The sequence below is a fragment of the Oncorhynchus mykiss genome, chromosome 9 (genome assembly GCF_057628025.1).
Source record: "Oncorhynchus mykiss isolate SJ-2025 chromosome 9, ASM5762802v1, whole genome shotgun sequence".
NCBI classification, from domain to species: Eukaryota; Metazoa; Chordata; class Actinopteri; order Salmoniformes; family Salmonidae; genus Oncorhynchus; species Oncorhynchus mykiss.
Genome location: NC_143030.1, coordinates 38,030,083 through 38,052,087, shown reverse-complemented (window position 1 = coordinate 38,052,087; position 22,005 = coordinate 38,030,083). Strand labels below are relative to the sequence as shown.

At 42.4% G+C, this 22,005-nt stretch overlaps 1 protein-coding gene across 1 annotated transcript; it reads left to right on the top strand.

The window, feature by feature from the left end:
* The first annotated feature begins 8,028 nt into the window (after positions 1-8,028).
* LOC110531941 (uncharacterized) lies at positions 8,029-21,702 on the top strand. The gene is given in 16 exon segments (XM_021615463.3): positions 8,029-8,862; positions 11,353-11,459; positions 11,600-11,754; positions 11,953-12,064; positions 14,100-14,178; positions 14,373-14,461; positions 14,856-14,938; positions 15,042-15,251; positions 17,137-17,267; positions 17,427-17,523; positions 17,649-17,762; positions 18,079-18,195; positions 18,288-18,366; positions 18,469-18,590; positions 18,728-18,748; positions 18,750-21,702. Coding segments are annotated over 16 exon segments (2,058 nt in total). The 5' UTR covers positions 8,029-8,728; the 3' UTR covers positions 19,158-21,702.
* The last annotated feature ends 303 nt before the right edge of the window (positions 21,703-22,005 follow it).

Sequence of the window (22,005 nt, the reverse complement as noted above, 5' to 3'; positions counted from 1 at the left end):
GACAGTGGCTGCAATAGTTAGCTTTGTTCGAGCTAAAAAAGAACCGTCAGACCTAGAGTTCCGAAACTTTAGAAACCTGTTCTAGACCTCCGGTCGATAGTGCGTGGTGAGTTAGGTGGCTCTAGAAGGTTCTCGGACCGAGAAACAGCCTCGTACATTTGCAATGACTTCAATTCATTTTGACCATGACGAAAATGAAGACATTTAGAAAAGTCTCAGAGACGCAAGGCTAGGTGCATTGAAACCGGCTCGGCCCATAGAGACGGACCCCAACGTTTCTGTCCGATAGCTCATTCAAGGACCCCGTAGCAAGGCATGGAAAAAAGTGGATTTTCAGCACCAATTAGGTTTTTTCTCTGACACCAAATGACCTATCGAGCCGAAACTTGGGATTCGGGGTCGCCTCAGCTAGGCCAACACATAACATAAGAAATGAACCCGCAGCTATAACGTAACTATGTGTTTTATGTTTTTTTTATGGTTTGAACCGAAGGCGTGAATTTTGGGCCAGCTCTGAAGTATGTAATAGTTGGCTACTAAACGAGTTGGAAAAAGTGGGTTTGGTGTCAGTTTGTATCAGTTTGGTGTCAGAATGATATCTAATTGACTGATGGACTCTTGTCCACTTGACTCTTGTCCATTTGCAATATGTTTAAACAGTGAGGTACCATCACCAAAGTGACATTCTGAAATCTACCCTAACGAGCAATTGAGATGAACCAGAATCACTGCAAAGCCATCCCGAGTTCATCGGGCCAGTCAATTTCACATTCCTGCAGGATTTTTATAGCATGACAAATTCGTGATGGTACCTGCCCATTGAACCATATTGCAAATGCACAGTGACTTTGCAAAAGTAAGAAAACATAAACAAATGGACATAATGAAATCACCGATATTTTTATTTTTGGGTTACCAGTTGCACAACAATGCACGTGCATTTGCAATATGATTCTATAGTGAAAAAACATCACCAAATGGACATTCTGAAATCAACCCTAACGAGCGATTGAGATGAACCAGAATCACTGCCCAGCCATCCCGAGTTCATCGGGCCAGTCAATTTCACATTCCTGCAGGATTTTTATAGCATGACAAATTCGTGATGGTACCTGCCCATTGAACCATATTGCAAATGCACAGTGACTTTGCAAAAGTAAGAAAACAAACAAATGGACATAATGAAATCACCATATTTTTATTTTTGGGTTACCAGTTGCACAACAATGCACGTGCATTTGCAATATGATTCTATAGTGAAAAAACATCACCAAATGGACATTCTAAAATCAACCCTAACAAGCGATTGAGATTAACCAGAATCACTGCCCAGCCATCCCGAGTTCATCGGGCCAGTCAATTTCACATTCCTGCAGGATTTTTATAGCATGACAAATTCGTGATGGTAAATGCCCATTGAAACATATTGCAAATGCACGTGCATTTGCAATATGATTCAATAGTGAAAAAAACATAACCAAATGGACATGATGAAATCAACACAACGAGTGATGGAAAGGAACAACTATCACTGCCCGGCCATCCCGAGTTACAAAAGTATATTCATACAGTTCTTACACATGATTAATTGACTTAAAATCAAAACTTTTTCGAAAAACGGTCCAGAAAGCACTTTTTTTACGAGGGTGATAAGTTTTTTTTTTTAAGTTCACATTTTCGACTTTTGACTTCCTATTAAATCATATTGCAAATGGACAAAACATGTGCCTTATGCACAAGTAAAAAAAAATAATAATAATAATGATAATAAAATACGACTAAAGTATGTTGATACAGTTCTTATACGTGTGTAATTGACACAAAATTCGAAAGAATTTTGAAAAACGGTCCAGGAAGCACTTTTTTAAGGGTGTGTAAAGTTTTTTATAAAATGTTGACATTTTTTTACTTTTGACTATTGACTTCCTATGAAATCATATTACAAATGGAGAAAACATTTGCCTTATGCACAAGTAAAAAAAAAAATAATGATAATAAAATATGACTAAAGTATGTTGATACAGTTCTCATACATGTGTAATTGACACAAAAATCGAAAGAATTTTGAAAAACGGTCCAGAAAGCACTTTTTTAAGAATGTATGAAGTTTTTTACAAAATTTTGACATTTTTGACTTTTGACTTCCTATAAAATCATATTGCAAATGGACAAAACATATGCCTTATGCGCATGTAATTTAAAAAAAAAATATGATAATAAAATTGGACAAAAGTATATTCATACAGTTCTTACACATGTGTAATTGACAAAAAAATCATTTTTTCAAAATGTTGCTTTTGGATGTTGACTTGGGTTGCATTTCCAATATGAAAAACCCCGGTAGAGCGCACTTGGATTTTTGAAGTGTTACAACTGGCACTTGCCATATGGCATTTGCAATCAACTTTGCACGAATCAACGCCACATTGGGTGGTATTGGACATCGTGTATATGGTTTGTCCAATGCCAATGTTTTGCCATTCATTTTTGTCCATTTCAGGGGGTCCCTTACAGAGAAATCCTTACTTACAGACTCTAACCAATAGTGCAAAAAAAAGGTATGTGTGTAGGTAAGTAAAGAAATAAAACAACAGTAAAAATACATTTGAAAATAAGAGTAGCGAGGCTATATACAGACACTGGTTAGTCAGGCTTATTGAGGTAGTATGTACATGTAGGTATGGTTAAAGTGACTCTGCATATACAGTGCCTTGCGAAAGTATTCGGCCCCCTTGAACTTTGCAACCTTTTGCCACATTTTAGGCTTCAAACATAAAGATATAAAACTGTATTTTTTTGTGAAGAATCAACAACAAGTGGGACACAATCATGAAGTGGAACGACATTTATTGGATATTTCAAACTTTTTTAACAAAACAAAAACTGAAAAATTGGGCGTGCAAAATTATTCAGCCCCTTTACTTTCAGTGCAGCAAACTCTCTCCAGAAGTTCAGTGAGGATCTCTGAATGATCCAATGTTGACCTAAATGACTAATGATGATAAATACAATCCACCTGTGTGTAATCAAGTCTCCGTATAAATGCACCTGCACTGTGATAGTCTCAGAGGTCCGTTAAAAGCGCAGAGAGCATAATGAAGAACAAGGAACACACCAGGCAGGTCCGAGATACTGTTGTGAAGAAGTTTAAAGCTGGATTTGGATACAAAAAGATTTCCCAAGCTTTAAACATCCCAAGGAGCACTGTGCAAGCGATAATATTGAACTGGAAGGAGTATCAGACCACTGCAAATCTACCAAGACCTGGCCGTCCCTCTAAACTTTCAGCTCATACAAGGAGAAGACTGATCAGAGATGCAGCCAAGAGGCCCATGGTCACTCTGGATGAACTGCAGAGATCTACAGCTGAGGTGGGAGACTCTGTCCATAGGACAACAATCAGTCATATATTTCACAAATCTGGCCTTTATGGAAGAGTGGCAAGAAGAAAGCCATTTCTTAAAGATATCCATAAAAAGTGTTGTTTAAAGTTTGCCACAAGCCACCTGGGAGACACACCAAACATGTGGAAGAAGGTGCTCTGGTCAGATGAAACCAAAATTGAACTTTTTGGCAACAATGCAAAACGTTATGTTTGGCGTAAAAGCAACACAGCTGAACACACCATCCCCACTGTCAAACATGGTGTTGGCAGCATCATGGTCGGGCCTGCTTTTCTTCAGCAGGGACAGGAAAGATGGTTAAAATTGATGGGAAGATGGATGGAGCCAAATACAGGACCATTCTGGAAGACCTGATGGAGTCTGCAAAAGACCTGAGACTGGGACGGAGATTTGTCTTCCAACAAGACAATGATCCAAAACATAAAGCAAAATCTACAATGGAATGGTTCAAAAATAAACATATCCAGGTGTTAGAATGGCCAAGTCAAAGTCCAGACCTGAATCCAATCGAGAATCTGTGGAAAGAACTGAAAACTGCTGTTCACAAATGCTCTTCATCCAACCTCACTGAGCTCGAGCTGTTTTGCAAGGAGGAATGGGAAAAAAATTCAGTCTCTCGATGTGCAAAACTGATAGAGACATACCCCAAGCGACTTACAGCTGTAATCGCAGCAAAAGGTGGCGCAACAAAGTATTAACTTAAGGGGGCTGAATAATTTTGCACGCCCAATTTTTCAGTTTTTGATTTGTTAAAAAAGTTTGAAATATCCAATAAATGTCGTTCCACTTCATGATTGTGTCCCACTTGTTGTTGATTCTTCACAAAAAAAATTACGTTTTATATCTTTATGTTTGAAGCCTGAAATGTGGCAAAAGGTCGCAAAGTTCAAGGGGGTCGAATACTTTCGCAAGGCACTGTATGATGAACAGAGAGTAGCGGTAGCATAAAAGGAGGGGTTGGCGGGATGTGGGACACAATGCAAATAGCCCAGTTAGCCAATGTGCGGGAGCACTGGTTGGTCGGGCCATATGTATATGGGATGTATGGTTAAAGTGACTATGCATATAAGATAAACAGAGAGTATCAGCAGAGTAAAAGAGGGGTTGGGTGGGGGCACACAATGCAAATAGTCCCGGTAACCATTGGTTACCTGTTCAGAAGTCTCATGGCTTGGGGGTAAAAACTGTTGAGAAGCCTTTTTGTCCTAGACTTGGCACTCCGGTACCGCTTGCCATGAGGTAGTAGAGAGAACAGTATATGACTGGGTGGCTGGGGTCTTTGACAATTTCTAGGGCCTTCCTCTGACACCGCCTGGTGTAGAGGTCCTGGATGGCAGGCAGCTTTGCCCCAGTGATGTGTTGGGTCGTATGCACTACCCTCTGAAGTGCCTTGCGGTCAGAGGCCGAGCTATTGCCGTACCAGGCAGTGATGGAACCGGTCAGGATGCTCTCGATGTTGCAGCTGTAGAACCTTTTGAGGATCTCAGGACCCATGCCAAATCGTTTTAGTTTCCTGAGGGGGAATAGGCTTTGTCGTGTCCTCTTCATGACTGTCTTGGTGTGTTTGGACCATTCTAGTTTGTTGGTGATGTGGACACCAAGGAATTTGAAGCTCTCAACCTGCTCCACTACAGCCCCGTCAATGAGAATGGGGACGGGCTCTGTGCTCCTTTTCCTGTAGTCTACAATCAACTCCTTAGTCTTGGTTACGTTGAGGGATAGGTTGTTATTCTGGCACCACCCGGCCAGGTCTTTCACCTCTTCCCTATAGGCTGTCTCGTCGTTGTCGGTGATCAGGCCTACCACTGTTGTGTCGTCTGCAAACTTAATGATGGTGATGGAGTGATGGAGCCTGGCCATGCAGTCGTGGGTGAACAGGGAGTACAGGAGGGGACTGGGCACGCACCCCTGGGGAGCTCCCGTGTTGAGGATCAGTGTGGCAGATATGTTGCTACCTACCCTCACCACCTGGGGGCGACCCATCAGGAAGTCCAGGATCCAGTTGCAGAGGGAGGTGTTTAGTCCCAGGTTCCTTAGCTTAGTGATGAGCTTTGAGGGTACTATGGTGTTGAATGCTGAGCTGTGTGAATAGCATTCTCACATAGGTGTTCCTTTTGTCCAGGTGGGAAAGGGCAGTGTGGAGTGCAATAGAGATTGCATCATCTGTGGATCTGTTTGGGCGCTATGCAAAATGGAGTGGGTCTAGGGTTTCTGGGATAATGGTGTTGATGTGAGCCATTACCATCCTTTCAATGCACTTCATTGCTACAGACGTGAGTCTGTAGTCATTTAGGCAGGTAGCCTTTGTATTCTTGGGCACAGGGACTATGGTGGTCTTCTTGAAGCATGTTGGTATTACAGACTCAATCAGGGACATGTTGAAAATGTCAGTGAAGACACCTGCCAGTTGGTCAGCACATGCCTGGAGCACACGTCCTGGTAATCCGTCTGGCCCCGCAGCCTTGTGTATTGGTCCTGTTTAAACGTCTTACTCACGTCGGCTATGGAGAGCGTGATCCCACAGTTGTCCGGAACAGCTGATGCTCTCATGCATGCCTCAGTGTTGCTTGCCACGAAGCGAGCATAGAAGTGATTTAGCTCGTCTGCTAGGCTCCTATCACTGGGCAGCTCGTGGCTGTGCTTCCCTTTGTAGTCTGTAATAGTTTGCAAGCCCTGCCACATCTGACGAGCTTCGGAGCCGGTGATGTATGATTCAATCTTAGCCCTGTATCGACGCTTTGCCTGTTTGATGGTTCGTCGCAGGGCGTAGTGGGATTTCTTTTAAGCTTCCGGGTTATAGTCCCACTCCTTGAAAGCGGCAGTTCTACCCTTTTGCTCAGTGTGAATGTTGCCTGTAATGCATGGCTTCTGGTTGGGGTATGTACGTACAGTCACTGTAGTGACGACATCCTCAATGCACTTATTGATAAAGCCAGTGACTGGTGTGGTGTATTCCTCAATGTCATCGGAAGAATCCCAGAACATGTTCCAGTCTGTGATAGCAAAACAGCAGTTTAGCATCTGCTTCATCTGACCATTTTTTATAGACTGAGTCACTGGTGCTGCCTGCTTTAATTTTTGCTTGTAAGCAGGAATCAGGAGGATGGAGTTGTGGTTGGATTTACCAAATGGAGGGCGAGGGAGAGCTTTGTACGCGTCTCTGTGTGTGGAGTAAAGGTGGTCAAGAGTTTATTTCCCTCTGGTTACACATGTCAGCACATGCCCGGAGCACATGTCCTGGTAATCCGTCTGGCTCCGCAGCCTTGTGTATGTTGACGCTTGCTGATAGAAATTACATAACACTGATTTAAGTTTCCCTGCATTAAAGTTCCTGGCCACTAGGAGCGCCACCTCTGGATGAGTGTTTTCCTGTTTGCTTATGGCGGTATACAGCTCATTGAGTGTGGTCTTAGTGCCAGCATCGTTCTGTGGTGGTATGTAAGACAGCTACAACAACTACAGATATAAACTTTCTAGGTAGATAGAGTATCTCATGATAAGCTGTAGACCACACTATCTCAGGCAAGCAAAACCTCAACAGCTGTGCTGGAACGCAAACAATATGGGTGCTACTTTGAATACAGTTGGTGAGAATGAGGGGACGACGGTGAAGAAATGAACAGTAGTTTATGGTTCGAGTGCCATTCACGAGCAAGGATGTTTTTTTTTGTGATCTGTTTGCAGTCTCGAAGACGGTGAAGGATGAATGGGGTAAAGTGGAATCAGTCAGAGTGACCAGGAGCGGTGATGCTGATTTTGTGTGTGCCAAAAGTGCAGAATGCTCTGTGGCTCAACAAGATGTCGACGTATGATATGGAAAGCTATGACAGAAAGAGGGAGCAAAGCCTATTGTTTGATGAGGTTTTACAAAACTTGGGCATGTGAGATATGTGGTGAGATCGTATGTGCAGTGTTATAATTGTAAAACGTTTGGACATGTGGCAAGTGTTTTTCGAAGGAATAAATATGTAGTAATTGAAGAGTCCGGTGAAGCATATTGTTGTAAATGTGATGGGAATCATGTTCCCAAGTTCCCGGAATGCCCTGTACAAATGAAGGAGGCCGCAGTAGCTAGGATCAGGGCCATCCAGCAGGTCTATAGGACAGTTTATTATTTTTTTTATAGAAAAAAACCTTCAGGGTAGTAGCGTGAATTTGGTTAGTGTTTCTGGTAATTAGTATTAGTATTTAGTACTCCATGCAGTAGGTGGCAGCAATACACCTTATGAGTATACCCTGCCAATTAACATCAAAGAAGAACACTGCTCTAGCAAAGATTTGTATCACGAAACGAAGATAGATCACAGCTTGTCGTTTCCAATGGGAACACGAAACATAGTGGGCAGAACAAGCAAGGAGGAGGGTAGAGCCAAGCACGCGCTAGCGATAACTTATTGGCGCGTTCTAGTAAATATATACATATTTCCGTTTGAGAACGCCTACTCAGTGAAGTTCACGTATGCAATAACTCAATTGGCATTTGCACTCCTAAACAGACATATATATATTTTTACTTTTGCAAAGAGTAATGTCTACTAAACGTAGTCCACTCTGTTCATAACAGAATATTTTTTGCAGAAATTCGACCCAAATCCATCCCGTTCCATCTTCTCCCACTACGTGTTAGTGGGCTTTCTCTCAGTCGAAACGCCAACCGTTTCTCTAGTTTCTGTCACCTTTCACCAAAGATCTTCTCCTGTGCTTTCACCGCAGATGCGGAAGTGCGACACTGGAGGAGGTAGTAATTGAGGCGCATTCAATGCAAAACACAAATTGACGAATTTTGATGGGGATTTTTTGTTATTTAATTTAGATTTGATGCACCAGTGTATCAATCGACTCTAGGGGATTCTTACATGCGGGACTTTTAATTTGAACATTTCCGACGTTCCCCTGACACGGAAGTACTTTTTTTTAGTGTTGCTGACGAGACGCTGATATAGTATAGTATTTCTGAACTGGAGCTAGTGTGCATAGCCAGCAAAGAAGTTTTGAAAGTGATAACAGTAGCTACTGTTTTTGAAACCATCTAAATATATGTGCCACGGAAGTAGGTATTGTAAATGCACAACTACAGCGCATTTCTTGATAACTTCATACTTTCAGCTAGCTAACGTAGTTATGCGTCATAGTACAGGTAAACTGGCTAGCTAACTAATCTGTCTAGCTTGGTAAAGTTAGTCTAGATAACGTTAGCTATCTAAATTAGTATGTCAGCTGTACCGTTAATTAGACAAGCACATATGTAGCCAACCATATTTGATGTTAACTGGCTACTTCGTAAAGGTTAGTAGCTAGTTATGTAACGTTATTTAGTTAGCAATATGTTCGGTCATCAACAACGCCTCCAACAGCAGCAACGTATTTGGCAGCTTCCACAACATCTCCAACAACGCCAGCAGCGACAAACAACCCAACTCATGCCATCCCAACTTCCACACCAGCACCAAATGAACCGGTAAGATATTCCTGCATGGGTGCTCTCTATCAAAACCCACTGAACCTAGATAATCTGGACACATTACATTTTTAACGTTTTTATTTTTGATAAAAATGTGTTAATTACATCCTCCACGGAGCCCCGTTTCCTAATATTTGCTATATGTCCCAACTGCTTGCTCTAGTTTTGAAGTAAATATCAAAAACATGAAAAAAACACCTTATTTCAGGGCATTTTTCACCCTGCCAGCTCCTATTAGTTCTATTGAGCATCATGGCACCGACTCACCTTCTGAAAGTTCTATTCCCAGTCCATTGTTCTGCGTCACAATGCCAGCTTTGCTGGTAGCAATGCATTATTTAAGTGATAATGCCAGAGAAGCCAGTGTTTGGAGGATATATTGGCACAGGTGTTGTTAGGCCTGCGATGGAGGGGGAGAGAGACTAACGGGAGGGAGACTAACAGATGGGAGAGGGTGAGAGAGAGACTAACAGGAGGCAGGCAGAGAGATACTAACTTAACTGATTTTAGAATGAAGACTCCATAGAACGGCAAATTTCAGGTCCAGTGCCATCTTTGGGACGCAGGGGTGAAAGATTCAGCAGACTGCTGGCATTACACATCTGGCTAAAAGACTACTGTATCTCTGCTGGAGTCACTTTTATTGATGACTTTGACACCTTCTGGAAACAGAAGTTGGTGTCTATATTCAGAACGACATTCCTGTAAAGCTTAGAGACGATCTAATGTTAAATACTGTTGAAGTAATATGGCTACAGGTTCATCTGCCTCACCTAAAGCCCATTCTTGTGGGAAGCTGCTATAGACCACCAAGTGCTAACAGTCAGTATCTGAATAATGTGTGAAATGCTTGATAATGTATGTGATCAACAGAGACGTACAGTTGAAGTCGGAAGTTTACATACACTTAGGTTGGAGTCATTAAAACTCGTTTTCCACTTCAGTTTGCATACCGCCCCAGAAGGTCCACAGACGATGCAATTGCCATCACACTGCCCTATCCCATCTGGACCATAGGAATACCTATGTAAGAATGCTGTTCATTTGACAACAGCTCAGCATTCAACACCATAGTACCATCCAAGCTCATCATTAAGCTGGAGGCCCTGGGTCTCGACCCAGCTCTGTGTAATTGGGTCCTGGACTTTCTGACGGGCTGCCCCCAGGTGGTGAAGGTAGGAAACATCTCACCTTTGCTGACCTTCAACACTGGGGACCCACAAGGGTGTGTGCTCAGCCCCCTCCTGTACTCCCTGTTCACCCATGACTGTGGCCATGCACGTCTCCAACTCAATCAAGTTTGCAGATGACACAACAGCAGTGGGCTGAAGAAATTTGGCTTGTCACCTAAAACCCTCACCAACTTTTACAGATGCATAATTGAGAGCATCCTTTCGGGCTGTATCACCACCTGGTTCTGCACAATGCATCACCGGGGGCAAACTATCTGCCTCCATGACACCTACAGCACCAGATGTCACAGGAAGGTCAAAAAGATAATCAAGGACAACAACCACCCGAGCCACTGCCTGTTCACCCCTCTACCATCCAGAAGGCGAGGTCAGTACAGGTGCATCAAAGCTGGGACCGAGAGACAGCTTCTATCTCAAGGCCATCAGACTGCCAAACAGCAATCACTAATTCAGAGAGGCTGCTGCCTACATAGACTCAAATCATTGGCCTCTTTTTAATAAATTGATCACTTTTTAATAATGTTTACATATCTTACATTATTAATCTCCTATGTAAATACTGTATCTTATACCATCTCATCTATCTTGCCTATGCCGCTCGGCCATCGCTCATCCATATATTTATATGTACGTATTCTTATTCCATCCCTTTCGATTTGTGTGTATTGGGTAGTTATTGGGGAATTGTTAGATTACTTGATAGATATTACTGCACTTTCGGAACTAGAAGCACAAGCATTTAACATCTGCTAACCATGTGTATGTGACCAATGCAATTTGATTTGACTACCTGTGCTAATTAAATGACTGTCGCCCCTATCTGCGTCTCCAGACACTTGTGTGTAAACAGAAGACCGACGCACAAACATGTCACTGAAAAATAGTGTCGGCTGCAACTGTGTGGTAAAACGGTGTACAGTAACTGTGTATTTTGCATTTGTGACATTATCTGAAAGTAGAGGGATTTATGCTTCTATACCGCAATTGACAACCAATTCACGTTTAGATGGAGTATATGGCTGTTTTGGCATCCAGAGCCAATTCGCCCTTTAAACAGAACATGTAAGGTCCTTGTACTAAGGATTAACGTTAGGCTCCTTGATTCCAATATTAGGCTCTGACTGTTGGTGACTCAATGTTGTCACACGATTTGCTAGTAACCGGTTATCGATAGTCAACTCCTTTTGATATAAGAGAACGGAGATGAGCATTCCTCAGCTACACTGAACCTAGTAATAAAGTCAAACACCTTATCCAGATTTTTGTCTAATTTTCTAATTTTGATGTCAATCAGACCACCACCACCTAGTATGATCTACCTCTGCCCAGTTCCCCGGGCCTCTCTCCTTGTCACCAACCCCATGCTGCAAGGGGCACTGCTCATGCAACAACCGATGCGAGGTAAGTCTCTGTCTTATTTTCTCACACAGGAAGGTGGTTGATGTTTTAGTAGCATATAGAAGAGTCAAAATGCTGTGGATGTTATAGGGAAAAGGAATTATCCTCCAAGTACATACAATGTCTTCCTCCTCTATCTATAGGTAACATGCGAGGCTTGGCCATGGGTAGTGGGCTACCCTTTACTTCATTTTTGTCTGAGGGGACAAGGCAATCTCTCCTTGGACCGGCTCCTATTCCCCAAGTGGGATTGTTCGCATCAGGACCCAATCATTCCCTTACACACTTTTTAAACAAGGTTCATCTTCTTTTTTTCTACCACTCTGAATCGGAGAACCTTTCTGGGCAGGACCGCTTCAGTATAGGCTATATCTACAGTACTATTATCTTCTTTACTTAAATTAACATGGCGCAACTGCACATCCAAAAATGATCTGTGAGTGTGAACTATTGATTTAATGATGTGTGGTGTTTTGTTTTGTTTGTGTCCAAACAGGACATTCGTGTTAGGAAGAGGAAGAAGGAACAGACAGGAAGTGCTGGGGGCCAGCTGAGCTCCAGCAGTGCAGAGGGGCTAGGGGAGAGGGATGATAGGACTCCCAATACAGGTCCCATGGTCTTATCTCACTTATACACCCTACTCTAGAAACCCTCTTAGTTAACCTGGCAACTTATTTCTGTTGACCCCCAGCCACACAGCCACAATAAAAATCCATGTTTGACAGTCAATCTTCTGTGTGTGAACAAAGAAAATGGTGGTCTGGGTCGTCAAAAGTAAAGTACCACATGAAATACTGTTAACTTCTTATGGCTGGGGGACAGTATTGAGTAGCTTGGATAATAAGGTGCCCAGAGTAAACTGCTTGCTACTCAGGCCCAAAAGCTAGAATATGCATATAATTAGTAGATTTGGATAGAAAACACTCTGAAGTTTCTAAAACTGTTTGAATGATGTCTGTGAGTATAACAGAAGCCATATGGCAGGCAAAAACCTGAGAAAAAATCCAAACCGGAAGTGGGAAATCTGAGGTTTGTAGTTTTTCCAAGTCATTGCCTATCGAATATACAGTGTCTATGGGGTCATATTGCACTGCCCAAGGCTTCCACTAGATGTCAACAGTCTTTAGAACCTTGTTCCAGGCTTCTACTGTGAAGGGGGAGAGAATGAGAACTGTTTGAGTCAGGTGTCTGGCAGAGTGCCATGAGCTAAATCATGCGCGCGGCCGTGAGAGGTAGCTGCGTTCCTTTTCATTTCTAAAGACAAAAGAATTGTCCAGTTGAAACATTGAAGAGTTATGATTAAAAACATCCTAAAGATTGATTCTATACATCGTTTAACATGTTTCTATGAACTGTAATATAACTTTTGGGACTTTTCGTCTGAACTTTCTCCCTGGATTTGTGAACTAAACGTGCGAAAAAAAGGAGGTATTTGGACATAAATGATGGACTTTATCAAACAAAACAAACATTTATTGTGGAACTGGGATTCCTGGGAGTGCATTCCGATCAAGATCATCAAAGGTAAGTGAATATTTATAACGCTATTTCTGAGTTTTGTGACACATCTCCTTGGTTGGAAAATGGCTGTATGTTTTTCTGTGGCTAGGTGCTGACCTAACATAATCGCAAGGTGTGCTTTTGCCGTAAAGCCTTTGTTTGAAATCTGACACAGCGGTTGCATTAAGGAGAAGTTTATCTATCTTTCCATGCATAACACTTGTATCTTTTATCAACGTTTATTATGAGTATTTCTGTAATTTGATGTGGCTCTCTGCACTTTCACCGGATGTTTGTTTTGAGACAATGCATTTCTGAACAAAACACACCAATTTCAAATGAGGTTTTTGGACATAAAGATTAACTTTATTGAAGAAAACACACATTTATTGTGTAACATGAAGTCCTTTGAGTGCCATCTGATGAAGATCGTCAAAGGTTAGTGATTAATCTAATCGCTATTTCTGACTTTTGTGAGCCCTCTCCTTGGCTGGAAAATGGCTGTATGGTTTTCTGTGACTAGGTGCTGACCTAACATAATCATTTGGTGTGCTTTCGCCGTAAAGCCAATTTGAAATCGGACACTGTGACTGGATTTATACGAAATGTATCTTTAAAATGGTGTAAAATACTTGTATGTTTGAGGAATTTTAATTATGGGATTTCTGTTGTTTTGAATTGGGCGCCCTGCAATTTCATTGGCTGTTGGCGAGGTGGGACGCTAGCCTGACCTGACCCACGCTTGAGTGACCTGACCTTAATCTGACCTGACCTTGGCCCCCATTCCTCACTAATCCACAGCTCTCCACCCTTATCAATGACCGCAACCATGTGATTGCCTTTTCCCTTACTTAGTAACATTCCAAGCCCCTGGCTCATATTCAACCATAATTGATTCCACCATATTCATTAATTTTACATATAATCATTCACTTCTGGTGTAGCAAGTATTTCAATTTACAACAACTGAAGCCAGACTGTGGCCCTTCTCCTTATCATAAGATACCTGATGTATAACAATAACATGTTCTGCTATAATGTAAATGTTCAAGTTTATAAGTCAGAACCCATCAATTTTAAGTGTCTTGATATGCCTATTTCAATTTTGTGCTGATCTGGGTATGTGTTATCCTTGTTTTACAGAGATGCAGGAAGCGGAATCAGTTGGACAATTCTTTGCAAAGCAACAGGAGCCTGAGATGAAGAAGCAGAAGATGAATGGGTAAGTATCTAACTGGAGTTGTTCAGTAGGGCTCACCGCACAAAATGTTGCCATGGAAAACAAAAGTCTGTCACTGTTGTCTACTTACTGAACACAGACCAGTTATTCTGCCTACCACCACAGCTACGTTAAATTTAAACCTGGTTGTTTTTTGTTTTTGTTAATCTTTTTATTTGGACTGGTCTTATTCACAGGTCAGAAGAGCCTGTGAATATAAAAATTGGACCAGAGGCAGTCCAGAAGTCTGATAATGAAATGTCAACAGATGTACCTCAGCCTGTAGGTGTGTTTTTAAAGATTTTATGGCAGTTTTGATTCTGACACTTTGCTGTTGTAATGAAATAGGAATCAAATCAATGGTATCGATATTTGCAACTGACATACCAGGAGACATGAAATAGGTAATCAGGGGTGTATTTATTAGTGCACACACACTGTAGCCAAACTCTTTGCAACTGAAAAAATTTGCAATGAAAACAAGTGTTTGTAATTGGACAAGTTCAGCATAGTCCCTTCGGCTGTTTGCTTCCATTTGATTTGTAGAGAATATAGCTCTGCTTACAGCTAAACCATTACCCTTATACATTGTTTATTTTTATATGTATGCTGCAGGTCCAGCTTTTGTTTTAATTCATCCGTTGTTGTTTTAGCACACAATATATTTTGCTTTTCCATAGATATCTCTGCTCTCGAGTACAGAGGAGGAAGCACTTCCATTAAAGTGGCGGAAGAATGTTGCAAAGAAAGTATAACAGCTGAAGTAGGTGGGCACTAAAGGAATTTAATCCTGATTTTCAAAAATGCTCCATCTGTGAGTGTTATCTGTGCTGACACTGGATGCTGTCCTGTGTGTTGGGCTAAAGCATGTTCTGGGGGTAGGCACATCCCTGAAAGTCACCATCCAGCAGAGCAGCGAGAGCCGGGCGTTCAGCACAGGCATAGAGGAGTTGGCTGCAGCAACAGCCACGGGGAACCCCTGTGGTGTAGGGGGACAGGGTGAGGACAGTGACAGAGGAGCTGCGACTGACAGCCACTACTGCTACATCTGCAGCAACCCCTACCACAACCAGCAGGTGAGGACAAAGCCACACACGTAAAGCTAGCACAAGTACTATTGTAGATTTACCCTGTTATTTAGAACCTGACGGACAACCATGAAAAGCTTAAACCAGGTTTTAGTTACGCAATGAGTCAGACAGCTGAACAGACAAAGACGTGTTCCCACCAGCACAAGTCTCCTCCTTCCCTCTAAACATGTCATCTTTATTGATAGGCAGGAAGTTAAGTGATGTGGGTAATAAACTGTTCCTTCTCCCTTAATGTGACCTGACCTTGGCCCCCAGTCCTCACTAATCCACAGCTCTCCACCCTTATCAGTGGCCGCAACCATGTGATTGCCTTTCCCTTACTCAGTAACATTCCAAGCCCTTGGCTCATATTTCAAGTTTAGAAGTCAGAACCCATCACTATAAAAACCAAATAGCTGCTTGGGGAATGGACTGTCAATGTCATGCTTGTTAGAGCAATTCAATACATTTTAGAATAAGGCTGTGAAATGTAGAGAAAGTCAAGGGGACTGAATACTCTCCGTAATGTACTGTAGATCTACATTTTTTAAAACATTTTATCACCTTTACATAAGTATTCAGATCCTTTACTCAGTACTTTGTTGAAGCACAGTTGGCAGCGATTATAGCTTCCAGTCTTCTTGTGTACAAGCTTGGCACACCTATATTTTGGGAGTTTCTCCCATTATTCTCTGCAGATCCTCTCAAGCTCTGTCAGGTTGGGTATCTTTTGGGTATGACGCGACAAACTACAAAATGAGGAGAAAGTCAAGGGGTCTGAGTACTTTCCGAATGCACTGTACAGTATAATGAAGCCAAAGGTGCTTTAACAAAGTACTGAGTAAAGGGTCTGAATAATTATATAAATGTGATATTTCAGTTTTTCTAAAATCCTTTTTTGCTTTGTCATTGTGGGTTAGGGTTAGGGTTTTTATCCATTTTAGAATAAGGCTGTAACATAACAATGAGGGGAAGGGGTCTGAATACCAAATGTGAGCAGTGTTAATTTTGGCAGCTATTTTAGATTTAGTCTTAGTTTTAGTCTTGAAATACCCTTTAGTCTTAGTCACATTTTAGTAATTTCATCCTTCATTAGTTTTTAGTTATCATTCGACTAAAACTCTGGATAATTATATCCTAGTTTGTCACAGCCATTTTAGTCACATAATAGTCAGTACATTGTGCACATTCAGATATCCTTATCCAACTAGGTCTACTATCCCCTCGTATACCTCAGCAGGCAACCTTGAGCTTTACAAAAATGACAGAAGTATCACTATACTCCTAATATTCAACAAATTCTCATAGGAAAAAAGCTACCGCAACACCGATTTTAATGAATAACAGATGCACAAAGGGAAAATATAGCTTCAGATGGGATCAAATCAAAAATGGCCTACATGAAAGTAAGAGAGCAAACATTGTTTCTAGTTGAGGTTATTTACAAGTCAAGTGTCCAGTCTTTGCATCAGTTTTAAAAAAAATGACGAGTGACTGAAGTGACCATCTGGGAGTGTGTGGGAGAGCCAAGCATATCAGCTCAATCAAACCGTGCAACTACAAGATGTAAATTCTGCCAATGAGAGGATAGCGTATAAATAAATAGTCTGCATGTATGCTTAGGATTGGACAAAACGGATGAAAGGAGCTTCATTTCATTACATTTCTATTAGTCTCACGTGTAATTCTTGTCTCTTCATATTTTTGTCAACTAAAATTTGTTAGTTTTTTTCCAGGGATTCTCGTTATAGTTTTAGTCAGGGAAAATAGGTTGTTAAATAGTATTTTTTGTCATAGTTATTAATACTGTATGTAAGTATTGATGCTCATCCTGTGAAATTAATGGTATTTTACAACAACTTTTGTCTGTCTGCCCCTCACCTGCCTGCAGAATTTCCAGAACCATATGAACGGATTGGAACATCAACAGCGTATGATGGAGATTCAGCAAGTGAGCAATGCCTGTCTGGTCAATCTATTACCACGGGTTGGCGACTCTCTACAGGGTACACACAAAGTCGGGTAAGGGGCAAACTCTATTACCATATTACTCACTACACTTCTCTATCATCACAATCCGCTGTCAGTGTTGGTGAGACTGAGACACGGGGACTGGCAGTAGTCAGGCAGCCTGGCAAATGCAATAGAGTGGATTTCAAATTCTGTTTGGCTACATTCCAGGGGCAAAAAGCCAGCAGGGGTGCAGCGCTGGTGTGCAACCTGCCAAACACACTTTACCGGCGACCTCCTCGAGCACCGGAGGACCAAGGAGCACAAGGTAAAGGTGACGTCAGAGAGAAGCACTAAGGTTGGGAAGAGTAAAAAGGTGAAATGGGCTTTGTGGAGAATGGAAGCGGGTAGAGCCATAACATTGTAAACATTTTCTTCTCTCTGGTTTCTAAGCTATCAAAGCAGTCCTCACGTCCCTTCTGCACCGTCTGCACTCGCCAGTTCAGGACGCCACGGAAGTTTGTGGAGCACATGAAGTCCCGAGAACACAAGCGGAATGTGGAGGAGGTGTGTGCATGTGAATAAACAACAGTAGTGCATAATAATGTGTGTTTATGAAATATGGACCTTTAATTATTGGTTTGGGGCATTTGTCCTTGTTTATCATCTATGACTATTGACTAGTCTTGCTTGGCTACTAGCCACTTCAGGGGCAAATCCTAACTGCCACTTTAGTCAAAATGTCAATGCATTACTAAGTGAAAATTAGACAGTTGGGATTTGTCCCTCACTGAGCAATGCACTGTTCATGAAGCACAATATCCAACAGGGGGCATTGTTTAGCTTAATGTTGATTCACCTCATGTCCTCCTTTTGACCCCAGCTCCAGGAGGAAGGAGAGTCAGAGGTCATTGAAGAACTCATCACTGTGGATGCAGTGGGATGTTTCGAGGGAGAAGATGACTTTGAGGAGGAGACCCACGAGGATGAGGATAGCAGGGTATTAATGGACTAAATTTCCCAAGGAACATAACTGCCATGCGTGATGTACATTTCTTTCCAAGTGTTTAATTTCTCACTCTGTTTTTGCAGGGTTCGCAGCCCGATCAAAGAGCAGTCCCGCAAGAGCATGTGGGGGACTACGAAGCGTTTGATTCTGAAACACAATACGGTGATTATGCTGTTGCTTTGATGACACACCCAGTCACTCAGAAAGGATTGAAAAAAACGAATCTGTAGGACAGAAAGTGAGACGAAGCATTATTTTCTCCAGGTTCAAGCTTTGTTGTCCCAGTGGCTGGTTTCCTCTGCAGACTGTGCCATAAGTTCTTCTATTTCGAGTCCACGGCCAGGCACTTTCACTGCAAGTCCCTCATACACTTCCAGAACTTACAGGTATGCGCCATAGACCCAATGGCATTCATACTTAGTGTCTTGTTGTCAAACGGCAGCAATTACTGACACACATCGCCTCCACAAAGTGCTTGCTCTCTTTTCATTCCTCACATCTGCCTCTTATGTCTCTGTATTAGAAGTACAAAGCCTTGAAGAATCAAGAGCTCCGCTGCGGAGGACATGAGGATATGCAGCCGAACAGTGGGGGACTCCCCTGACTTGAGAGAATACAAAGTGGTTATCCAAGTGAAAAATGACTGTACAAATGACTGCAACATGGCTAGGGACAACACACATCCCTGTGGTACCTCCTTTACCACAATCAAGATGCATCCTGTTGTCTCTACTCAGGACAAGGCAGAGCAGGACAATATCTCCACTGCCACTCAGCAGGTCTCAGAACAGCTGAACTCAGACTCCGTATTGCCAAATACCTCCGTCGCTGTCCATAGGCCTCAATCCACAGCCTCCTTCTGGCTCAAGCTGTGGATTGAAGAACACGGTGAAGCCGTCTCCATGCCAAAGCTGCCAAAGGTCCCAACCGAGCCTCCAGGAGTATGGGCATGATGTGACTGGAGAAAAATGCTCCTGCAGAGGTGGATGTGCTCTTGCTTTGCATGCAGGGCAACAGGAAACAAACATGAGCATACCTCAAACTGCAAGCGAGCCACTACGAGGCAGCCTCTTGGAAAGAGAGCATTTGGAGCAGGGGAGCTCCGCGCTGTTGATGCCACATATACTCGAACATTTGGTGTGTGTGCGAGTTTGAAGTCGCCCAAGATAAGATTTCACAGACAAATCCTGTTTGGTTACAGTAAAGTAGGCCTAGTTTAGTTTGAATGGAATCAACAGTTTGTGTTACTATTTTATTAAGTGATAGCATTCATAGTATTGCAAGGGATCTCCTATCACAGTGAGTGAGGCCATATTATGTTGTTTTTTTTAAAGAAAGTGCCTCAGGTCTTTGACAATTTCTAGGGCCTTCCTCTGACACCGCCTGGTGTAGAGGTCCTGGATGGCAGGCAGCTTAGCCCCAGTGATGTACTGGGCCGTACGCACTACCCTCTGTAGTGCCTTGCGGTCGGACGCCGAGCAATTGCTGTACCAAGCAGCGATGCAACCAGGATGCTCTCGATGTTGCAGCTGTAGAACCTTTTGAGGATCTGAGGACCCAAGCCAAATCTTTTTAGTCTACTGAGAGGAAATAGGCTTTGTCATGCCCTCTTCACGACTGTCTTGGTGTGTTTGGACCATTCTAGTTTCAATTCCGACTTCAACTGTATGGGCCACACCTGTTTCCATCTATTCTTATTCTAGGATTTGCAGTTCGCTGTAGCTTATGCTTTGAGGTGATCAACATTATTGATGCTGGTTTGAGAGAGGGTGGATTAAGTTATTTTAAGCTAGGTAATTAACTAAATATATCATCTGATGCATGCATTTCATCTTGTGACTTGCATTACCATGCTAGAGGACACACTTCGGCAAATCAGTATAGAACCTTTCTGTGTTTGCAAACATTTATACACAAGGGCGATCGGTGCAAGTTGGTGGCAGAACAAGGAGATATTTGGATTTTAAGACTCGTATGAATCAATGTCCTACTTAATATAATGCGTCATCATCGCAAATCATCTGCATTATACTTAAACACTTTACAATCTTTTTTTGTGTGTTATTTCTTACATTATTAGCCCAGATAGTTTTTTGATATCAGAGCAGCAGTAACTCACCAGCATTACGACCACAAATACGACTTTCCCGAGTTGGATCCTTCTCCACCGGCAGAGAAGAGGTATTCGGGGTGGACTTCTAGTCAGACTCAGGAGGCGTGCACACCATCCACTACTTCCGAGTATATTACTCGCTAATGTTCAGTCTCTGAACAATAAACTAGAACCGTTTAGGGTGAGGATTGTTTTCCAGAGTGACATCAGGGACTGTAACATACTGTTTCACAGAATCATGGCTCTCTTGGGATATACTGTCCCCGTCCATACATCATCATACATCATGCAGACAGTAATGAAGAACTCTCTGGGAAGAAGGGCGGTTGTGTATGTTTCATGATTAACTACTCATGGTGTGATTGTGATGACATACAGACACTCAAGTAATTTTGTTCACCTCACCTAGAATACATCACAATCAAATGCCGACTGAATTATCTCCCCAAGAGAATAATCTTCGGTTATAGTCACAGCCATATATATTCCCCTTCAAGCCGATACCACGACGGCCCTCAAGGAACTACACTGGACTTAATGCAAACTGGAAACAACATATCCTGAGGCCGCATTTATTGTAGCTGGGGATTTTAACAAACCAAAGTTGAGGAAAATGCTACCGAAGTTCTATCACCACATTGTAGTATTTGCTGTTCATTGACGTTTGCTCAGCCTTCAACACCATAGTACCCTCCAAGCTCATCATTACGCTCGGGGCCCTGGGTCTGAACCGCCCCCAGGTGGTAAAGGTAGGAAACAACATTTCCACTTTGCTGATCCTCATCACATGGGCCCCACAAGGGAGAGGGGGCTGACTGTGTGGCCACGCACGACACCAACTCAATCATCAAGTTTGCAGACGACTCAACAGTAGTAGGCCTGATTTCCAACAGTGACGAGACAGCCTACAGGGAGGTGAGGGCCCTGGCGGTTGTGGTGCCAGGAAAATAACCTCTCTCCTTAACGTCAATAAAACTAGGAAGCTGATTGTGGACTTCGATGTGGATGCACGCCACTATCGACGGGACCGCAGTGGAGAAGGTGGAACGCTTCAAAATCCTGGGCGTACACATTATCTGAAATTAAATGGTCCACACAGACGATTTCAAGAAAGTGTTTTACTCAATTGTTTCGATCAATGTTGAGCTCATCCGCAATGTGATGAATTATAAATAGTAATTTCTATTAGCTAATTCATATTGTGGTTTCTGTCAGCTGAGGGTTAGCTAAATATGACTGCTTGTGCTACTTCAATCTTTCCTTAGTTAGCGCTAGGACTAATGTAGCCTACATTTTCCAGTTTGGATGATTGTGTATGCTGTTGCTACTTTTGTGAATGTCTGAACATTGGATCCAAAAATAAACTGGTCACGTTCACGATATAACTTTTTAGGACTGTTTGTTTTTTCAGAAACATTTTGAACAATGTGGCTAGCTCAAATGCCAACTGTTGCGTCAATCAAAACTGGACGTTCTATAAGTGTTTTAATCACACCAGTTTGAGCATACGCTACAGGGACCACTGTATAATGATCACACCTGTTTGTTGGTATGTGTGAAAAGGTTAAATAGCCATCACTAGCCGGCTACCACCCAGTTACACAACCCTGCACCGTAGAGGCTGCTGCCCTATATACATAGACATTAAATCACTGGCCACTTTAGTAATGTTTACATACTGCTTTACT